Source organism: Hemiscyllium ocellatum, chromosome 1 (genome assembly GCF_020745735.1).
Source record: "Hemiscyllium ocellatum isolate sHemOce1 chromosome 1, sHemOce1.pat.X.cur, whole genome shotgun sequence".
Classification (NCBI taxonomy): Eukaryota; Metazoa; Chordata; class Chondrichthyes; order Orectolobiformes; family Hemiscylliidae; genus Hemiscyllium; species Hemiscyllium ocellatum.
In genome coordinates, this window is record NC_083401.1 from 145039621 (window position 1) to 145058549 (window position 18929).

At 42.7% G+C, this 18929-nt stretch overlaps 1 protein-coding gene across 1 annotated transcript in view; it reads right to left on the reverse strand.

Moving 5' to 3' along the window:
- Positions 1 to 17662, reverse strand: part of enpep (glutamyl aminopeptidase) — a 62451-nt gene extending 44789 nt beyond the window's left edge. Inside the window, exon 1 of the mRNA XM_060832609.1 lies at positions 16925 to 17662. Coding sequence (XP_060688592.1) covers positions 16925 to 17562 — 638 coding nt within the window. The 5' untranslated portion in view covers positions 17563 to 17662. The remainder of the gene's footprint in view (positions 1 to 16924) is intronic.
- Positions 17663 to 18929: the final 1267 nt, after the last annotated feature.

The following is an 18929-nucleotide window of genomic DNA, read 5'->3' on the forward strand; positions in this document are numbered from 1 at the left end:
CTCGGGGTGCCCTGGCTTCTGCACACAGTCCAAAAATGTGCAGGTTAGATGAATTGGCTATGTGAAATTGCCTGTAGTGTTAGGTGAATGGGTAAATATAGGGGAATGGGTCTGGGTGGGTTGTTCTTCAGAGGGTTGGTGTGGACTTGTTGGGTTGAAGGCCCTGTTTCCACACTGTAAGCAATCTAATTTAATCAAAATAAAAATGTCTTCCATATTGGCTTTTGTTTTCTGAAGATTAGGTGTCACACCTTCACTGTTGTGGCCTCCAAAACAAAAATTAAGTGATTATTTGGAGAATTTAGACCCATCATGAAGTTTGAAGTGTCCTTGTGCGCGTTTTAAAATTTCATGCAGTCCTTGACCATGGGATTCAATGTGGAATTCCCAACTCTGCAGTCAGTCAAGTTTTGGAAATGGTTAATAAATCATCATTTCCAACTATAACAGCAGGCACTGTTTTAGTTGCAGCTTTCAGGAGTGGTGTGATGGCTGACTTTAAACACCTCATGTATGTTACCAAAATGAAAATCTTCCACCAACCTACTGTGGACCAGTTGAGAATCCCTTCTGACAGCTAGGAGAAAGTGAGGACTGCAGATGCTGGAGATCAGAGTTGAAAAGTACTGCATTGGAAAATCATAGGTCAGGCAGCATCCGAGGAGCAGGAGAATTGACATTTTGGGCATTGGCCCAATATCGGGAAGGCTAGGCAGACAGTGGGGCTCGTGAATCTATGTGCAGCATGCGCCACATATCCTTTGGGACAGCCATCAATGAAGACCAGCACACACTCAATAGTGTCAGCACTGCCTTTCTCTGTGACAACCTGCCTTTGACAAAGGAGATCTTTGGAAGTCAACAAGAGGTCCGGTCTGCATAACTGTTGTGTTGACCACACTCAGTTACTCCAACAAAACCTGAGCTGTCTACCAACGTAATGTTAAGGTTCTTGAAGACTTCCATGAGTGGTACTTATAATGAATCCTGCGGATCAAGTGGAAGGACTGCCAGAGCAACATCCTCCATGAAGTTGCACTCACCAGCATCAAAGTGCTGTCCCGGACAAACCAACTCCACTAGGGGCCATTTGTCCAAATGCCCAAACCCTACAGTCATTGGCAAATTCTCTTCTCTCAGCTTTCTGTTGGCCACTCTTAAAAGACAGCCAAAAGGGAAAAAAGTATGCTTAAGGTTGGCCTAAAACAGAAAAGTAGGAGGAGAAAGCGTCCAACCATTTGTTTTGACACCTTGTAATCTATCAAGACACAAGCCACTTTTAGACTAAGCAACTCCATTATGTCATGGAGCAGTGGCAGAGGGAAAAAAAAAGGAAAGCCAACACAGGGAAGTTGATTGCATTTCCCTAAAGATTGCAGTGCTCTATTGCAAGTGAATCTGTGGATCCAAAGTTGGGTTTCTCAGTCTCTAAATACCCATTTAGCCTGATAGACATCATCCTCAATACGGAGGGGCTGCTAATGATAGCTACTGTTGAGCCACTGCCACATGGATCACCATGTCATTGTTGCATATGATGCAAAGATCTTGCGATGTTTGATACCTGTTCATTAGAAAATCTCTGGATCAGGTGAAGCTCCAAATAGTAATCAGTTAAAACTAATCTTCCAAAAGGAGCTATTAATGTGGTAAGCAATGTCGATTGTGGATTCTACCAAGTATGATTGAATGAGCAATTTGTTGTTTTTCAAGGGACGATCAAATTTTGTCCTGTATTCTTGTTTCTAGAAGGTTCCCCACCTTCACCAGCCATTAGTTAAATTCGCTGGCCATTAGTTGGTGGGTTTATCTTTATGCCTTTTTTGAACAAGCTCATAATATTTGGTATTCCAATGATACCACCCTAGAGTCTAAAATGACAGAAGAATTAGATCCAGTGCCTCTGCAATTTTCATTCTCACTTCTCAGTGTCAGCATTACACATTCTATTCAAGTCTGGCACCTTATTTACTCTAAAGTGCAGATAGTCTGAACAAGGTTTCCTGCCTACTAATTTTAAATCCTTAGTGTGTCTGAATTTCCTCTTCTTTCACCATAGCGAGGACAAGATTGCAAACATCCCAAAAAGATGCAAAATTTTTATTTAATATGCCAATCATTAACTCCATGAGTTAATCCCCTTTTTGGCTCCTGGTCAACTCCACTCCATCTTGCGTCACTGTTTTACTCTTTACTGAAGACTTTTTATACATTCTGTCTGTCTCCCTTATATACTGCTTCATTTCCCCATGGAACCATCTATTCTCAACCTGGTTCTCAGCTGGGCTGCTTTGCCTGACATCAATCATAAGTGTACTTTCTCTTCACCTCCATTTCTTTAATCATCCAAGGAGCTTAGGATTCTTTTGCCCTTGGTTTATACTTCAGTTGCATGGTGAAAATGTTACTTGCAGTGAGCAAGAGGGGTGTGAGGATGGTGGTTTATGTCACAACCCACATTGATATCTTTACATGCACAATATAAAAATCAGGCTGTTCAGTATTTGTACAGGGAGATGCAGCAGTTCAAACACTCAGCACCTCTAAAACATTTCCATGTCTGAGGTCATTGCTTGGATACCCTTTTGTACATGTATCTTTGATCTCAATTCTTGGATGAAATCCATTCTTGTCCCATTGAAAGTGGCTTTCCGCAGTTAATTATTTTTAGTTTGGATTGTTCCTTCTCCTTTCCACAGCTAAACCTGAACCTTATGATACAACGATCACTTTCCCCTAAATATTCCCTTATTGACACTTGATTGATATCATTCCCAAGAATCTGGTCTGACACTGCCTCATTCCTCATTGGCCAGGACACATGTTGCTGTAGATTTTCTTTCCTTAAACATAGTCTAGGAACACTTGCCTATCGCTGTCCCCTACCACTATTATCCCAGGCTATAGTTAGATCATTTAAAGACTCCCAATACAAAACACTATAATTTATAGTTATTCAGTATAGGTAGTTCTGCTATACTGTATTTTGTTAAAGCGAATGGGTTGTAACACGATCAGGTGAGTAGGGGATGCCATTTCTGAAACGCGAACTTTTGAAGTGTGTATTGGCTATAATGCACCATTATACATCAAACACATCACCAACACTTCAACTGTATTTGTACTGCATGATTTTTGTGTAGCGGGGGTCACACAGGAAGACATCTACTATGTGCACTCTAGAATTTGCGGATTGATGAAAAAGACATAAATGGAAGTGGTGGAGGCAGATACAAATACAGCATTTAAAAGGCATCTTGATGGGCATTTGATTAAGAAGGGTTTAAAGGGATATGGGCCAAGTGCTAGCCAATGAAACTAGATTAGGTTAGGATATCTAGTTAGCATCGACGAGTTGGAAACAGAAGGGTCTGTTTCCGTGCTGTACATCTCTGTGATGGCTTTATAAGGGAATATTCTCCAAGACAATGCTTCTACAAATCAGAATCCACTTGGCAATCAATCAGCACCCTCTTTGCAATAATAAAATTTAAAAATCACACAACACCAGGTTATAGTCCAACAGGTTTAATTAAAAGCATGAGCTTTCGGAGCACTGCTCCTTCATCAGGTGATATCCAAATCATTTGCAATAATAGTTTTCCTTGTGAATTTGTATTTCTTGTGCAATGTCTTGGGCGGCATGGTGGCACAGTGGTTAGCACTGCTGCCTCACAGCGCCAGAGACCCAGTTTCAATTCCTGACTCAGGTGACTGACTGTGTGGAGTTTACACATTCTCCCCGTGTCTGCATGGGTTTCCTCCGGGTGCTCCGATTTCCTCCCACAGTCCAAAGATGTGCAGGTCTGGGGAATTGGTCATGCTAAATTGCCTGTAGTGTTAGGTAACTGTAGGGGAATGGGTGGGTTGTGCTTTGGCAGGTCGGTGTGGACTTGTTGGGCCGAAGGGCCTGTTTCCACACTGTAAGTAATCTAGTGATGCTCGATGAAAATTTTCAACAAAATGAGCCTTTTAGAGTCAGAGAGGAATAGAGATGTACAACACGGACACAGACTCTTCGGTCCAACCCATCCATGCCGACCAGACATCCCAACTCAATCTAGTCCCACCTGCCAGCACCCGGCCCATATCCTTCCAAACCTTTCCTATTCATATACTCATCCAAATGCCTCTTAAATGTTGCAATTGTACCAGCCTCCACCACATCCTCTGGCAGCTCATTCCATACATGTACCACCCTCTGTGTGAAAAAGTTGCCTTGTAGGTCTCTTTTACATCTTTCCCTCTCACCCTAAACCTGTGCCTTCTAGTCCTGGACTCCCTGACCCCGGGGAAAAGACTTTGTCTATCCTATCCATGCCCCTCATAATTTTGTAAACCTCTATAAGGTCACCCCTCAGCCTCCGATGCTCCAGGGAAATCAGCCCCAGCCTGTTCAGCCTCTTCCTGTAGCTCAGATCCTCCAACCCTGGCAACATCCTTGTAAATCTTTTCTGAACCCTATCAAGTTTCACAACATCTTTCCGATAGGAAGGAGACCAGAATTGCACGCAATATTTCAACAGTGGCCTAACCAATGTCCTGTACAGCCGCAACATGACCTCCCAACTCCTGTAATCAATACTCTGACCAATAAAGGAAAGCATACCAAATGCCTTCTTCACTATCCTATCTACCTGCGAGTCCACTTTCAAGGAGCTATAAACCTGCACTCCAAGGTCTTTTTGTTCAGCAACACTCCCTAGGACCTTACCATTAAGTGTATAAGTCCTGCTAAGATTTGCTTTCCCGAAATGCAGCCCTCGCACATACCTGAAATAAATTCCATCTGCCACTTCTCAGCCCATGGGCCCATCTGGTCCAGATCCTGTTGTAATCCGAGGTAACCCTTTTCGCTGTCCAATTATGAGGGGCATGGATAGGATAGACAAAGTCTTTTCCCCGGGGTCAGGGAGTCCAGGACTAGAAGGCACAGGTTTAGGGTGAGAGGGAAAGATGTAAAAGAGACCTACAAGGCAAATTTTTCACACAGAGGGTGGTACATGTATGGAATGACACCTCCAATTTTGGTGTCATCTGCAAACTTACTAACTGTACCTCTTAAGCTCGCATCCAAATAATTTATGTAAATGACAAAAAGTAGAGGGCCCAGCACCAATCCTTGTGGCACTCCAATGGTCACAGGCCTCCAGTCTGAAAAACAACCCTCCACCACCACCCTCTGTCTTCTACCTTTGAGCCAGTTTAGATTACTTTAGATTACTTACAGTGTGGAAACAGGCCCTTTGGCCCAACAAGTCCACACCGACCCGCCTAAGCGCAACCCACCCATACCCTTACATTTACCCCTTGCCTAACACTATGGGCAATTTAGCATGGCCAATTCACTTAACCCGCATATCTTTGGACTGTGGGAGGAAACCGGAGCACCCGGAGGAAACTGACGCAGACACGGGGAGAACATGCAAACTCCACACAGTCAGTCGCCTGAGTTCTGTATCCAAATGGCTAGTTCTCCCTGTATTCCATGAGATCTTGCTAATCGGTCTCCCATGGGGAACCTTGTCGAACACCTTACTGAAGTCCATATAGATCACATCTATTGCTCTGCCCTCATCAACCTTCTTTGTTACTTCTTCAAAAATCTCAATCAAGTTTGTGAGACATGATTTCCCACGCACAAAGCCACCTCACCTGTGACTATTGATGATAGAAATTTCTCAGCAAGAGGCCCAGCAATCTCTTCTCTAGCTTCCTACAGAGTTCTCGGGTACACCTGATCAGGTCCTGGGGATTTATCCACTTTTAACTGTTTCAAGACATCCAGCACTTCCTCCTCTGTAATCTGGACATTTTGCAAGATGTCACTATTTCCCTACAGTATATATATTGCATATTCTTTTCCACAGTAAATACATCAGCAACACCATCATTCTTGGCAGTGTGGAGGAACAGAGGGATCTTGGGGTGCAGGTACATAGATCCCTTAAAATGGCCACCCTAGTGGACATGGTTATTAAGAAAGCATATGGTGTTTTGGCTTTCATTATCAAGGGTATTAAGTTTAAGAATTGTGAGATCTTGTTGCAGCTCTGTAAAACTTTGGTTAGACCACATTTGGAATACTGCGTCCAGTTCTGGTCGCCCTATTATAAGAAAGATGTGGATGCTTTGGAGAGGGTTCAGAGGAGGTTTATCAGGATGCTGCCTGGACTGGAGGGCTTATCTTATGAAGAGAGGTTGACTGAGCTCAGACTTTTTTCATTGGAGAAAAGGAGGAGAAGAGGGGACCTAATGAGAGGCATACATAGAGTCGATAGCCTGAGACTATTTCCCAGGGCAGAAATGACTAACATGAGGGGTCATAGTTTTAAGCTGCTTGGAGGAAAGTATAGAGGGGATGTAAGAGGCGAGTTCTTTACACAGAGAGTTGTGAGAGCATGGAATGCGTTGCCAGCAGCAGTTGTGGAGGCAGGGTCATTGGGGACATTTAAGAGACTCCTGGACATGCATATGGTCACAGAAATTTGAGAGTGCATACATGAGGATCAGTGGTCGGCCCAACATCGTGGCTGAAGGGCCTGTTCTGTGTTGTACTGTTCTATGTTCTATTCTTGTCCCTCTTTGGAATTTCCCTGTGAATTTGTTCTGCTACATTGTCCCACTAATTGGTGGTCTATCGATGACAAATGTCAGTAAACTTTTATGTTCTTTATCATTTGTAATAAAGGAACACACTTTGTTAGGTTGTAGTGCCACCTATTGTTGATTTTTTAACTAGGTATAAACACAAACTGCACAAGTTCATTGTGATCAGGACCATATATGTTCCCAAGAGACACGTACCATGCAAAAAAATTTAGAATGTCACCATAAAATATTATACTCTATTATTACCTGACATATGGTAATTCCATTAAAGTACAGCAAATGTTTTATGTGAAGAGAAAAAAATGGAACTGGGGTTAATATAAAGGAGTTTTTGAAACTGGAGAATGTTTTCCTCATTTATTTTCAGACAGGAGATCATCAAACCAGTTCACCTTCAGTAAGGAGATCCTAACATCTGCCTATACAACTGGATCTTATTAGCTAAAAAGAAAGTAGCAACTACATGTAGATAATTAACCCAAAATTTGCTGCTCAACTATAGACTAAATTCATTGGGAAGTGTTAGATGTCCATTTAATGTGAATATCTTTTCAAAGGCATAATCATGTTTACTGCCTCTTTGGGACCAAAAATGAACTTGTATAAATATAATGAATCAGGATTTCAGTTTTTAAAAATATAATTGCCAGATGCTTCAAACAAGAATATATTTCTTTTGGTATTTTTCCCCTTCTCCTCTATTTGTGAGTTAAGCACAGCAAATTTGTACATTTAGTGTATTTCTGTGGTAAATCAGGCAGCAAGATCCTATTTTCTCAAAAAGTTTAGAGGAAACTTGAACAGCATCGTCAAATTTAACTGTGACTGTCTTTTTAATGGTAATAATACACTGTACTATACTCCCAACATTATCTCTGCAGTGAAATCTAGAGGTGATCATGTCCTCATGTACTTGTTGCCCCGTTGTTGTACATGGGTACACCATATGGACTCCATCTCATTACCATCATCATAACTGCAGGCAAAGGACAGGCAATAAATACTAAATACTCAGTGTTAAAAAGAATTATAAAAAAGGAAAAACAGAAACGATCCCATTATCTTTATTTCCCCAAGAACCTTCCTTGTTTATTCTTCAGGCTTGAGTGGAGTATACAATGAACTCTCCACTTGCCAACCTGGGTGAGTAAATACAGTTTTACTGTCCCGATAAGCCCGGAGTTTAATTTTGCTAACAAGTCTATTATGCGATACTTGGTAAAATGCTTTTTGAAACCCATTCACAGCATCAAATGAATGGCATCAACTTTCCCAATTCCTTCAAAATAAATAAATCAAAATCAAATACAATTTGTCCTTCACTATTATTAGTTCACTGTTTTCCAAAATGATTAAGTTTGCCCCAGATTAGTGTGCAAAGTTTCACCATTGATGTTAGGCTGGCAGAATTTGGCTGCATGATTTATCCCGCACTCCTGTTTTTGCAATTCCTCAAGTCCTTTGGTACTACTCCTATATCCAAGAAAAATTTGCAGACCATGGCCACAGCTTTTGCAATGACCATACTCTATTTTTTTCAGTAATGTTAGATACAGCCACCAAGACTGCATGACTTTCCTACTTTGAGGACTGCTTATTTTTTGATGTATCCAGTACCACTATTACTATACAATACACACAAAACCAGTTGACGGAGAGAACTGGAGTGCACCTTAATACAGCTTTAAGCATTTTATTTGTAAGGTAGTTAAATTACAAGCACATGCCTCCTAATTACCATTTTGGTCAAATGTCCACTCAGAGACAAATGAATTCTCAACTACAAAATTAACTAATTTCCTTAACTAGAAAAATTGCTTTTTTGCATCCAAAATTCCAAAACATATCAGAAACTTCCATATTTTATACAAAACATTATATTGTGAAATTCCCTTTTTCTAACAATTCACTTATTCTGTTATACATGCATCCATCTTTTGTTTCAGAGATTTCCTTTTGCACTTGCATTCGCTTCAACCAGGAAGGTAAATCTGTACCATTTTATCAGTTACTTTTGACGGACTGTAGATTATTCCAACCTTCAGTATCCCCACTGTGCAGAATATCCCTTAAAAAACTGAGAAATATAATTACATTGTTTCAGCAGCTTAAGTGCTTTTATCAACCCTATCTTCTTAGTTTCCCAAGCTTAGGGACATTTTCTATTCACATGTGTGAAACATTGAGAAACCAACTGCAGTAAAATAAGATTAGGATGTGTAGTGTCAATGAATGAGTTTAATGTTCTTTGGTCATTTAATGACAGACGTGAAACAATCCTCAACTTTTTTAAAAAGGTTTTATTTGAGCTTAAAATATCCTCTATTTTAGGTTATTTCATTTCCCACCTCCACATAAACATGATCTGATCTAATCCAATTGCCCAACCAGTTCAATTCCCCATCGTAAATTTCACTGACGATTTACGATGTTTCACAGGTCTAGGAATAATTGTCTGAAGATAGAATTAATAATTTAAAAGTTATTGCAGACCTATTGCTTACTATATTTTTTTACTTATAATTTCACAACCCTACAAAGCTTCATTCCCAACTTGAAATTTTATTCTACTCTTATAACACAAAGTCAGTAATAACATGAAGAAAATCAGCAATATGCATTAAGACAACATCTGAAACCTCATTCACAGAACCAATGATATTTTACAGGAAATGCTTTGAATTAAAAATGGTTTATTTCCATAAAAGCACACCTTATTGAAAAGTACTGAAAGCATTGTTAAAGCCACAAATGTATTTACATAAATTTCCAGTGTTTGTCTCCACCTATTCTTGTTTCTAAAATATACCTCTGAAAAGGATTGATTGCAGCTATTGTTTTTCTTGCCTGACATACTGTCAATGCATGAGCTAAAAATATTTGAGATTGCTTTGCCAGATAGCAAGTGTGTCACCAGACGTTCTTCAAATTCCCAGCCACCAGCTAAGGGGAGTTTTGCAATACAAATCCACCCATGTGGTAGCCCTTTTTTGGTACCTTACATAAACCCCAAACTGTCTCAAACTTCTTAATTTCCTTTGTAATGCCTCTGTTGAGTTAATCCAAGTTTGTTATTAGTCACCAAAATCAGGAGGGCTTCTGCTTCTTGTTCTTTGCAGACACTAACATGGTCAATGTTTCATCGTCTAATCCACACAAATTCCAATTTCATATCTGACAAAAAAATTATTGGGGGGAGGGGGCGAGGAAGTCTCCTTCAACAGGTTATAATTTACTGATGAAAGAATCATTTCTGGACCTGCCATGAGCACTTGCCAGTTAATTTCCACTTACCTGCTCACAGACCTTGCAAATGATCAGTTATTCTGAACCCTCAGCCAATAATTGAACATGCCAGTAGTTTTTTTTCCCCTGTATGTCCCATAATTGTAACATGTTGCTATTCAATAAAATTTCCTGTAATGTGGGATGGATAAGTAATCAGTTAGGACAATTGCTTACATGATAGCTCTGGCGCAATGAATGGGTCTTACATATGTGACCAGTTCGAATGGGCCTCGAGGGCCAAGGTAAACCGAGGCAAGAGCGAGGTCATGCTCTTCAGGAACTGGGCCGACCAATCCTCGATCCCCTTCACCGTCAGGACCGACCACCTGAAGGTGCTGGGTATTTGGTTCGGGGGGATGGGGCGTGCGCCAAGTCTTGGGTGGAGCGTATCAGCAAAGTGAAGCTACGGTCGCTCTCCATTGCGGGAAAAACCCTGGTCATCAGGTGTGAGGCACTGTCATTGCTATTATACGTGGCACAGGTCTGGCCTATTCCCAGAACCTGTGCCGCTGCAGTCATCCAGGCCATCTTCCAGTTTACATGGAGATCAAAGATGGACCGGGTCCGAAGGGACTCGCTGTACAAAGATCTGGGCAACAGGGGAAAAAATATGCCCAATGCCACCCTCACCCCGATGGCCACCTTTGTGTGTGGCTGCATTACACTGTGCGTGGATCCCCGGTATGCAAACACCAAGTGTCACTATGTACTGAGGTTCTACCTGTCCTTGGTGTTGCGAAGGATGGGCCTGGCCTCGCTGCCGCGGAATGCTCCAAGTAGTTGGACCGTTCCGTATCACATGTCCTTCGTGGAGAAGTTTATGAAGAAAAACACCTTTGACCACAAGTCCATTAGGAAGTGGTCAGCACGTAGTGTCCTTGAGACCCTTTAGGAAAAGGAGAGGGCGGATCCTATTGAGCAGTTCCCTGAGCAGACTGTCAAAGCCATTTGGCAGAATGCCTCATCTCCAGAACTTTCCAACAAGCACCACGACATGGCTTGGCTGGCGGTGAGAAGGGCTCTGCCTGTGAGATCCTTTATGCACACCCGGACTCTCAGCTACACCGCACGCTGCCCTCGAAGTGGCTGTGGGGGGGACGAGACTGTCACACACCTCCTTCTGGAATGTGCCTATGCAGAGGAAGTCTGGAGAGGAATGCAGTGGTATTTGTCGAGGTTCATCCCGAGCAGCGCCGTGACGCGGGTCTCTGTGCTCTACGGCCTGTTCCCTGGGACGCACACCGAGACGAACATCAACTGTGCCTGGAGGATCACCAACTCGGTGAAGGACGCTCTCTGGGCTGTCCGAAACCTGTTGATCTTCCAGCTGAAGGAGTTGACTCCGACTGAGTGTTGCAGACTGGCACATTCCAAGGTCCAGAACTACGTGTTGAGGGACGCGCTGAAGCTTGGGGCTACTGCCGCCAAGGCGTGGTGGGGAAAGACCACCGTGTAACATCTGCCTGGCTAAAGAAGAACAGTGGGCCCATGCAGTCATTCAGGCTCTGCTGGCGCCTCAGCTAAATATATGAGCATATGATTGAAAAATGCACAGACCTGTATATAACAAATTAGCACTGCTGCCTCACAGCGCCAGAGACCCGGGTTCAATTCCCGCCTCAGGCGACTGACTGTGTGGAGTTTGCACGTTCTCCCCGTGTCTGCGTGGGTTTCCTCCGGGTGCTCCGGTTTCCTCCCACAGTCCAAAGATGTGCGGGTCAGGTGAATTGGCCATGCTAAATTGCCCGCAGTGTTAGGTAAGGGGTATATGTAGGGGTATGGGTGGGTTGCACTTCGGCGGGTTGGTGTGGACTTGTTGGGCCGAAGGGCCTGTTTCCATATTGAAAGTAATCTAAAAAAAATTTTTGAAATAAAAATAAAAGTTGTTCCCACACTTGCTGAGTTTCTTTAGCAATTTGCTTGTTTCAAATTTCCACTATCTGCAGTTCTGTGTTTTATTTTACTGTATCAGTTAGGATTATATCCACCAGAGTTGAGAAGGGTAATGGGGAAATCTCAGAAACCTATAAAACTCTTAACAGGACTGGACAGCATAAACTCAGGAAGGATGTTCGATGACCAGCAGTCACAATCTAAAAATATATAGGACAGGCTTGTGAGGATACATGAGATGAAATGCCTTCACCTAAACAATGATGAGCCTGTGGAATTTGTCAGTAAAAGTGGTTGAGGCTGAAGTACTAAATGTCTTCAAGGAGCTACCGATATAGTGCTTCGGGCTAAAGGGGATCAAAGGGTACGGGAAGAAACAGGAAATAAAATATAGAGATGGTTGATTATCCGTGATCATGCTGAATGACAAAGCAGGCTTGAAGGGCTGAATGGTTTATTGCTGCACCTAATTTCTAATTTTGTGTGTCTACATGCTACTAGCAGGCTTACAATGGGACATGGTACCACCGTCTGCTACTCTGATTTTACACGCCTCACTAATTTCTATCAATTTTATATAGTGTCAACCACATCTGCATCATCTGGCAGGATTTTAATTTTTTTTCCACAAGTATGTGACAAAATATCAGTATACCTTCAAGACACATGCTTTCTCTAATTTTTAAGTCATCTGGGAGACATAATGGTCTAATTGTATTGTCACTAGACTCCTTATGGAAGGAATTTCAGGATTTTGACCCGATGACACTGAAAGAAGAATGAAATACTTCCAAGTCAGGATGGTGAGTAGATTCGAGGAGAACTTGTAGGTAGTGTTCCCATGTATACTAACATGTGGTTATGGATTTGAAAAGTGCTGTCTAAAGGAGCCTTGGTGAATTTTGGCAGTGCATCTTTTGGATAGTAATCATCTACTATCATGGACAATGGTGAAAGGACTGGAAATGATGCCAATACCGCAGGCTGCTTTGTCACGGATGGTGTCAAGCTTCCAATTTATTGTTGGAGCTGCGTTCTTCCAGCAAGTAGGAAGTATTCCATCACATGGTGGTCTTGTTGATGCTAGACATGCTTTTTGAGTAACTCAGGAAATGTGCTACTTACTAGAGGATTCCAAGCCTCTCATCTGCTCTTGGAGCTACTGCATCAATATGGCAAGTGCAGTTCAGTTTCTGATCAATGTTAACCCCTCCCCTCCACCTGCTCCAGAGAAGCATAGTAACATCTCTAAATAGGTTGATTATGAAATACCTACTTTGATGAACTCCTGAAGAGATGTAGTGAGCTGAGAATGGAGACTTTGAACAACCATTTTTCATTGCAGCCAAATATAACTTCAATCAGCAGAGAATTTCACCCCCACCCAGATTTTTTACTGACTCAAATTTTGCTAGATTTTTTCACAACAACCATGAGGATTCTAGCATTGTCCTTTTGATTTTCCACCTTCACCTTAAGGCAACCCGTCTTCGTTATATAGTTATCTTCCAGAAAGCATGTTGATAATGGATAGAATTAAAGCTCATGATTAAACATACTTAGTCACAAGTTCACTCTCTTATCCCCAATAACTACAATGTCTTATTTATTAATTTATTTTAATAAACCCACTTGGATGTGTAATAATACAGCAATTAAAAGAAATAAGTGCCAGTTACTCCCATCTCCTCCACACAGAAAAGATTTGATTTTAAATACAAATATTGGATCTGATGATGTCATGAAAACACTGCCATCAAGTATGAGCCAGAGACAAAGCTGCTGAGAACCAAATCCTGGAATTGAAGAAGTCCAGAGGTAAGTTGGGAATTAATCTTTCAGATTTTATGTGGGAGTCAGGAATGTTCCTTCAGGCCTCAAGGCAGCCTTGGGTCTGTTTTGAATTCGGAATCCTGCTCACACTATCAAGCTCCAGCTGCCATCAACAAAACCTTTAAACTGAACTCTGAACCCCTTCAACAATTCGAGATCAGAGCTCATGCTTCCTCTGTGCTGCTACAAACTATTGCTACATGTTCCCAACAGTAATTGACAGCTGAGGTTTTGTCATTCGTCTGTCTCTCAGACTGTCCAACTATAGGTTACAGGCAAAAATACCCAACTCTATGCTAGCGAGACCATGCTCTTATGGTTGGTCAGAACAAATTGTTTTGCTGGATTCCCTGTCCTCTACCGGACCCATGCAGCAACGCCAATCAGATCATGGACAAAGTCTATTACTAATATTATCCGAATAAATCTCAAAACAATTCATGCATCTAGCCCAAAGCTGAACAGTCCATGAATTTTAACAAGGGAGGTTATGAAAGTCTTGGGGACACGGTGGAGTTTGATGTGAAATCTGGTAATCTAGGTTTTCCCCATTTTCTGTCAAGTTCAAATACTAACTACATGCCACTGAACAGTTAGCAATGCCATTTTAAACTTCCATCACTGTCAGGCAGAATACAAATAGCATGAGGGAAACCACACAACCACACAACCCATGCATGGATTTTAAAGCATGACTTTCAAATTTCTTACTCAAGATAGTCGCATATGTTTCATCATGAAATAATGCAAATTTTTGAAGACTATTCAAAACATTCTAGAACAAAAAACAATCTATAGACCCTCAGAACTAAATACTTTGGTCACACCAACAAAGATGTCTTGGTGTTATCAATTCTGTCCTTAGATTTTTGTGGTATCAAAGAACCCGACTGATGTTCCTCAGAGGATCTAAAGCAACATTGTGTATCTGGGAGAATTTCCTCAGTCAGTGAAAGTAAGCAATTCAGAAGAATAAGTGTTGTATTTTTTCTGATATGAATAAGAAGGAAGCATTTTTATAAGTTACACTGTGGAAACTTTCTCCATTCTTGAAGATAGTTACAACTGTTGCCTTCCTGAAGTTCGGATACTAGGGGAATAGATTGGCTGTCACTGCGGATTCACAGTTGACAAGTTGTTCAAAATATTTCTTCCAGCATTGATGGATAGCATAGTCGGCCTCAAGAAAAGAATCACCATCCTGCAAACGAAAGCAAGTTTGACCATTCGACTCTAGTCAAATGGTGACTCTCATGGGTTCAAATCAAAAGCTATGCATGGAATAATGGCCAACATATTGTTGAATTTCAGACTCACTTTAGACTACATGTCCATTACTTCCTCGTTAACATCCCACAAATTGCTCATGAAAATGTATCTGCTTTTTCTTCAAAAGTGCAATTAAAATTTAATCAGACCTCACCTGACATTTGCAAATCCTAGCTAATGTCCTTAAAATCAGACCTTCCAAAGTAGGATTCAGGACACCAAATGGGGTTGAGGGCTCTGACACTCCTTAGAACTCAATAAGCCAGATGCCTGCTCTCACAGGAACCCGCTATCAGCTCTGAGGTTGAGACAATTTTCAAGCCTTAAAATGGAGTTGCAGTGGGAAAATGTTTAGGAAACACTGCCTTATATGAAGCAAGTCTTCCTGTGCAGGTTTTAACTTTATTTCATCATAATAATATCATACATTTTCTGTGACATACTCTCCTTGTTTTGGGTCACTAATCACCACAATCCATAATGGTAATTAAATAATGACAATAACCCCAGATATCAGTGGTTAATTGGAGCAAGTCTTCAGCATCACAGTTGGAATGCTGTCAAGGCTGTACCCAAATTGCTCTATTGTTTCTTGATATGACACATTGAATCAAATAGCCTCTGACGCTCCACAGAACAAAGCTCCAGTCTATTCAGCATTTCCCTGCAACTCAAATCCTCCAATCCTGGCAATATCTTTGTAAATCTTTTCTTCACTCTCTCAAGTTTAACAACATCTTTTTTTATAGAGGGCAACCAGTATTGCACAGGGCGCAGGTTTAAGATGAGAGGGAAAAGGTTTAAAAAGGACCTGAGGGGTAACTTTTTCATGCAGAGGGTAAGTGAGCGTATGGAATAAGATGTCAGATGAAGTGGTGGAGACAGCTACAATTATAAAAGGCATCTGGATGGGTGCATGGAATATGGGCCAATTGGAAATAGGTCAGACAGGGATGTCTGGTTAGCATGGACGAGTTGGACCAAAAGGGCTGTTTTCTTGATGTATGACTTTAAATTGGCTTGGACTTGTACCTTTGATAGTGGCAGAGAGAACTCATTCACTTGACATGAGGCTGAAGACAGCTGGGAACACCTCAACTTCATCCTGCATGCCACCATCAGAAAGTATGGGAATAATTCATGAAATCTCTTTATCTCAAGCCTAGCTTACTTGCTATGCATCCCCTCCTGCATTAGTGACTGGGAGTGGCAGCTTTGACACCACTTGATACAACCACTCTGTTGTAGAGTCCTGCTGGAGCGTCAGCAGGTGGGCACTTAATCGGCAGTAGAGCAGTTGCTGCCCTCCTCAATGAAACAGGGCTGACCATTTGGCCTGACGGGAAGAGCAGAGGGAGGCACTCTATCAGCTCTAAGGAGTTAAAGGTGAGTCCACTTCAGATTTACGGCGTCGATAATGTCAGTTCCAAACGATTCAATTGGAAGCAAAACACCATTTCCCGGAAGCAACTCACGCAAGGAAGGCATCTCCCGCCACCACCCCACAACTCCAAGGTTGGACCGGCTCCTCAAATAACGGCCATCGATCTCACTCTGAGATAGGCAGGAGGCTGGAAGAACACAGCAAGCCAGGCAGCATCAGGTGGTGATAAGTCTACGTTTTGGGTGTAACCCTGCTTCAGCTGCAGATAAAGGGGGTGGTGGGACAGGGTGGTGAAGTGGGGATAAGTGAGGACAGGTAGAGGGTACGACACCCGATGAAGGTAAAGACGTAACCGAGAGCAAGTTGAGGCATTATTCACCCTTTCGTTTGCAAGCCTTTTGGTTCCACAGAGCAGCTCATGTTCAAGTCGGATGAAGAATCAGCTCCGCCCGCCCCCCATCTCTCTCTCTCGGTGGTATGTGACTAACTTTAGTTTCTAAAACCGTGTGGAAAGTTCCCATGTCAGCAAAAGCTGACCATCAACGCCCCGCTTTCTCAGCGATCGGAGAGGGAAAACAAAGCACACCTTCACTCGAAGACCTTCCCCAACAGAATTGGAATTGAACAGAAAGTGAGTTAACTTACTTGGTGACTCCACCTTCCAGGTACGTGGTCTTGTAAAAGCCGACCAGCGAGTCGAGCAGGCTGCCCTCGAACTTGAGGGTGAGGAGGTAGGGTTGGCCGGAGTCGGTTGCGCTCAGCTCCTGCTCGGCTTCGAGCACCAGGTATTCGTGAGGCTTGTACTGGAAGCAGCGGAGTAGCGGCAGCTCGCTGTCCGCCCGGTGAAGGCTGGGCGCCTCGGTCACTCGGGACGCCTTGATGTGCAGCCACAGGTAGCGAGTGGCTCGACTCGTGCGGATGTGGATGACATTGGTGCCCGTGTAGGAGCCCGCCTCCAGGTCCGGCTTCAACTCCAGCTCGTAGTGGGTCGGCTCGATGTAGTCGGGCAGGCGAAAGTTATCCCACGGGGCCCCCGACTCCGAGCTGGGCGGGCACAGCCCGAGCGGCGGTGTGGCGGGCGTTGAGGACCCCGTGCTGACGGTGCTCAAGCTGTCCTCATCCCCATCGTCCACCTCACAGCCGTCAGTCCGGTTGCTGAGACCCACTCCCAGCCCCACGGCCAGCCCCACGGCAACTAGCACCCCAGCCACGACCACCGCCACCCATTTGCAACTCGTGCTTCTCCTCTTCCTCGGTGCCTCGTCGCAATCCATAGTTTGCATTTGGTCCTCCTCTTCACTGAGCTCACCCCTCTCCAGAAAAAAAAACACACACTAAATACTACGGTGTGAGGAGAAAACTGTAGATTTCCCCCCCTCCGACAAACTTCGCCCAGCGCACACTGGCCCCAGGATATATCCACCCGAGTTAAATATAAATCTGCAGCATGTTAATGAGCAATGCAAGCTTTCAGAGGTCATGTCAACTCCCCTTACCTCCGCCAACCAAAAGGGAACGGCGAAACATTGGCGTTCAGGAAAGCAAATTTATTTGCCTGTTTTATTTTGTGTATGCAACGATTCACTTCCGTCACATAAATAATCGTTTCATTTTCAGGTTTTGACCCTAAACTAAACTCTACCCTGGGGGACACAGGGGCCATAAGTGAACACCCATTTCAGATTTTATGCTCAGGGTTCGTTAATCGCTGAATATAGCACCGTTTCTTTACTGTGCGCATGAAGCTGGACTGAAACCGCGAGCATAGTACTATCCAATGAAGATAGCCCTGGGTCCGAGAAGGTTTTAAATGATATACTTTAAGATGCTATTGAACATGTCTTGTTTAAAATCTTGAAGTGGGCAGGCATAGTTTAACAATAGTTAAACTTCTGTTTTACTAGAACTTGTTTGGATTTCACTGATTCCTCAATATTGAAGGGAACGTATCAAACTAAACCAATTAATATCCTGAGTGTCTTACGCGTGCTACAGAGTATTTTAGATTGCACTGATGATGCGTTCTGATTTAGGTTTGTTGCTGGTGAAAGACAATCTGGAAGAGGAGATATCAAAATTGACACCATGATCTGTGTCGAATTATTCAAAATTAAGATGTTTAGTTGACCAAAAGTTTAGTTTTACTGTACTACCTTGTCATGTCTAATACAAAGTATTACCTTAGCTGCTAACCAGCATCATGGTGTGGTTTGCATTTTTAAGGAGAATTCAAACTTGGGAGCAAAACTTTGGCTTGGGTTTATTCCACCAATGTCTCTTGATTTATGTATTACCTCTGACAATATTCTCAGCTCCGTTTCCTTTACTTGTCTCTAATGATACAGACATCCATCCATATTGTGTACATCTATATTCTCATCTCATTTGTAAGACCATAAGACATTTGAGCAGAAATCAGGCCTTTCAGCATATCAAATCTGCTCTGCCATTCAATCATGGCTTATACATTTCTCAACCCCATTCTCCCAACTTTCTCTCTGTAACCCTTGATCCCTTGACAATCAGGAACCTATCTGTCCCTGTCTTAAATATACTCAATAAGCTGGCCTCCAGTGGCAGTGAATACCATTGATTCACCACTTTCTGGCTGAAGACATTTCTCCTTCTCTCCATTCTGAAAGGTCTTCCT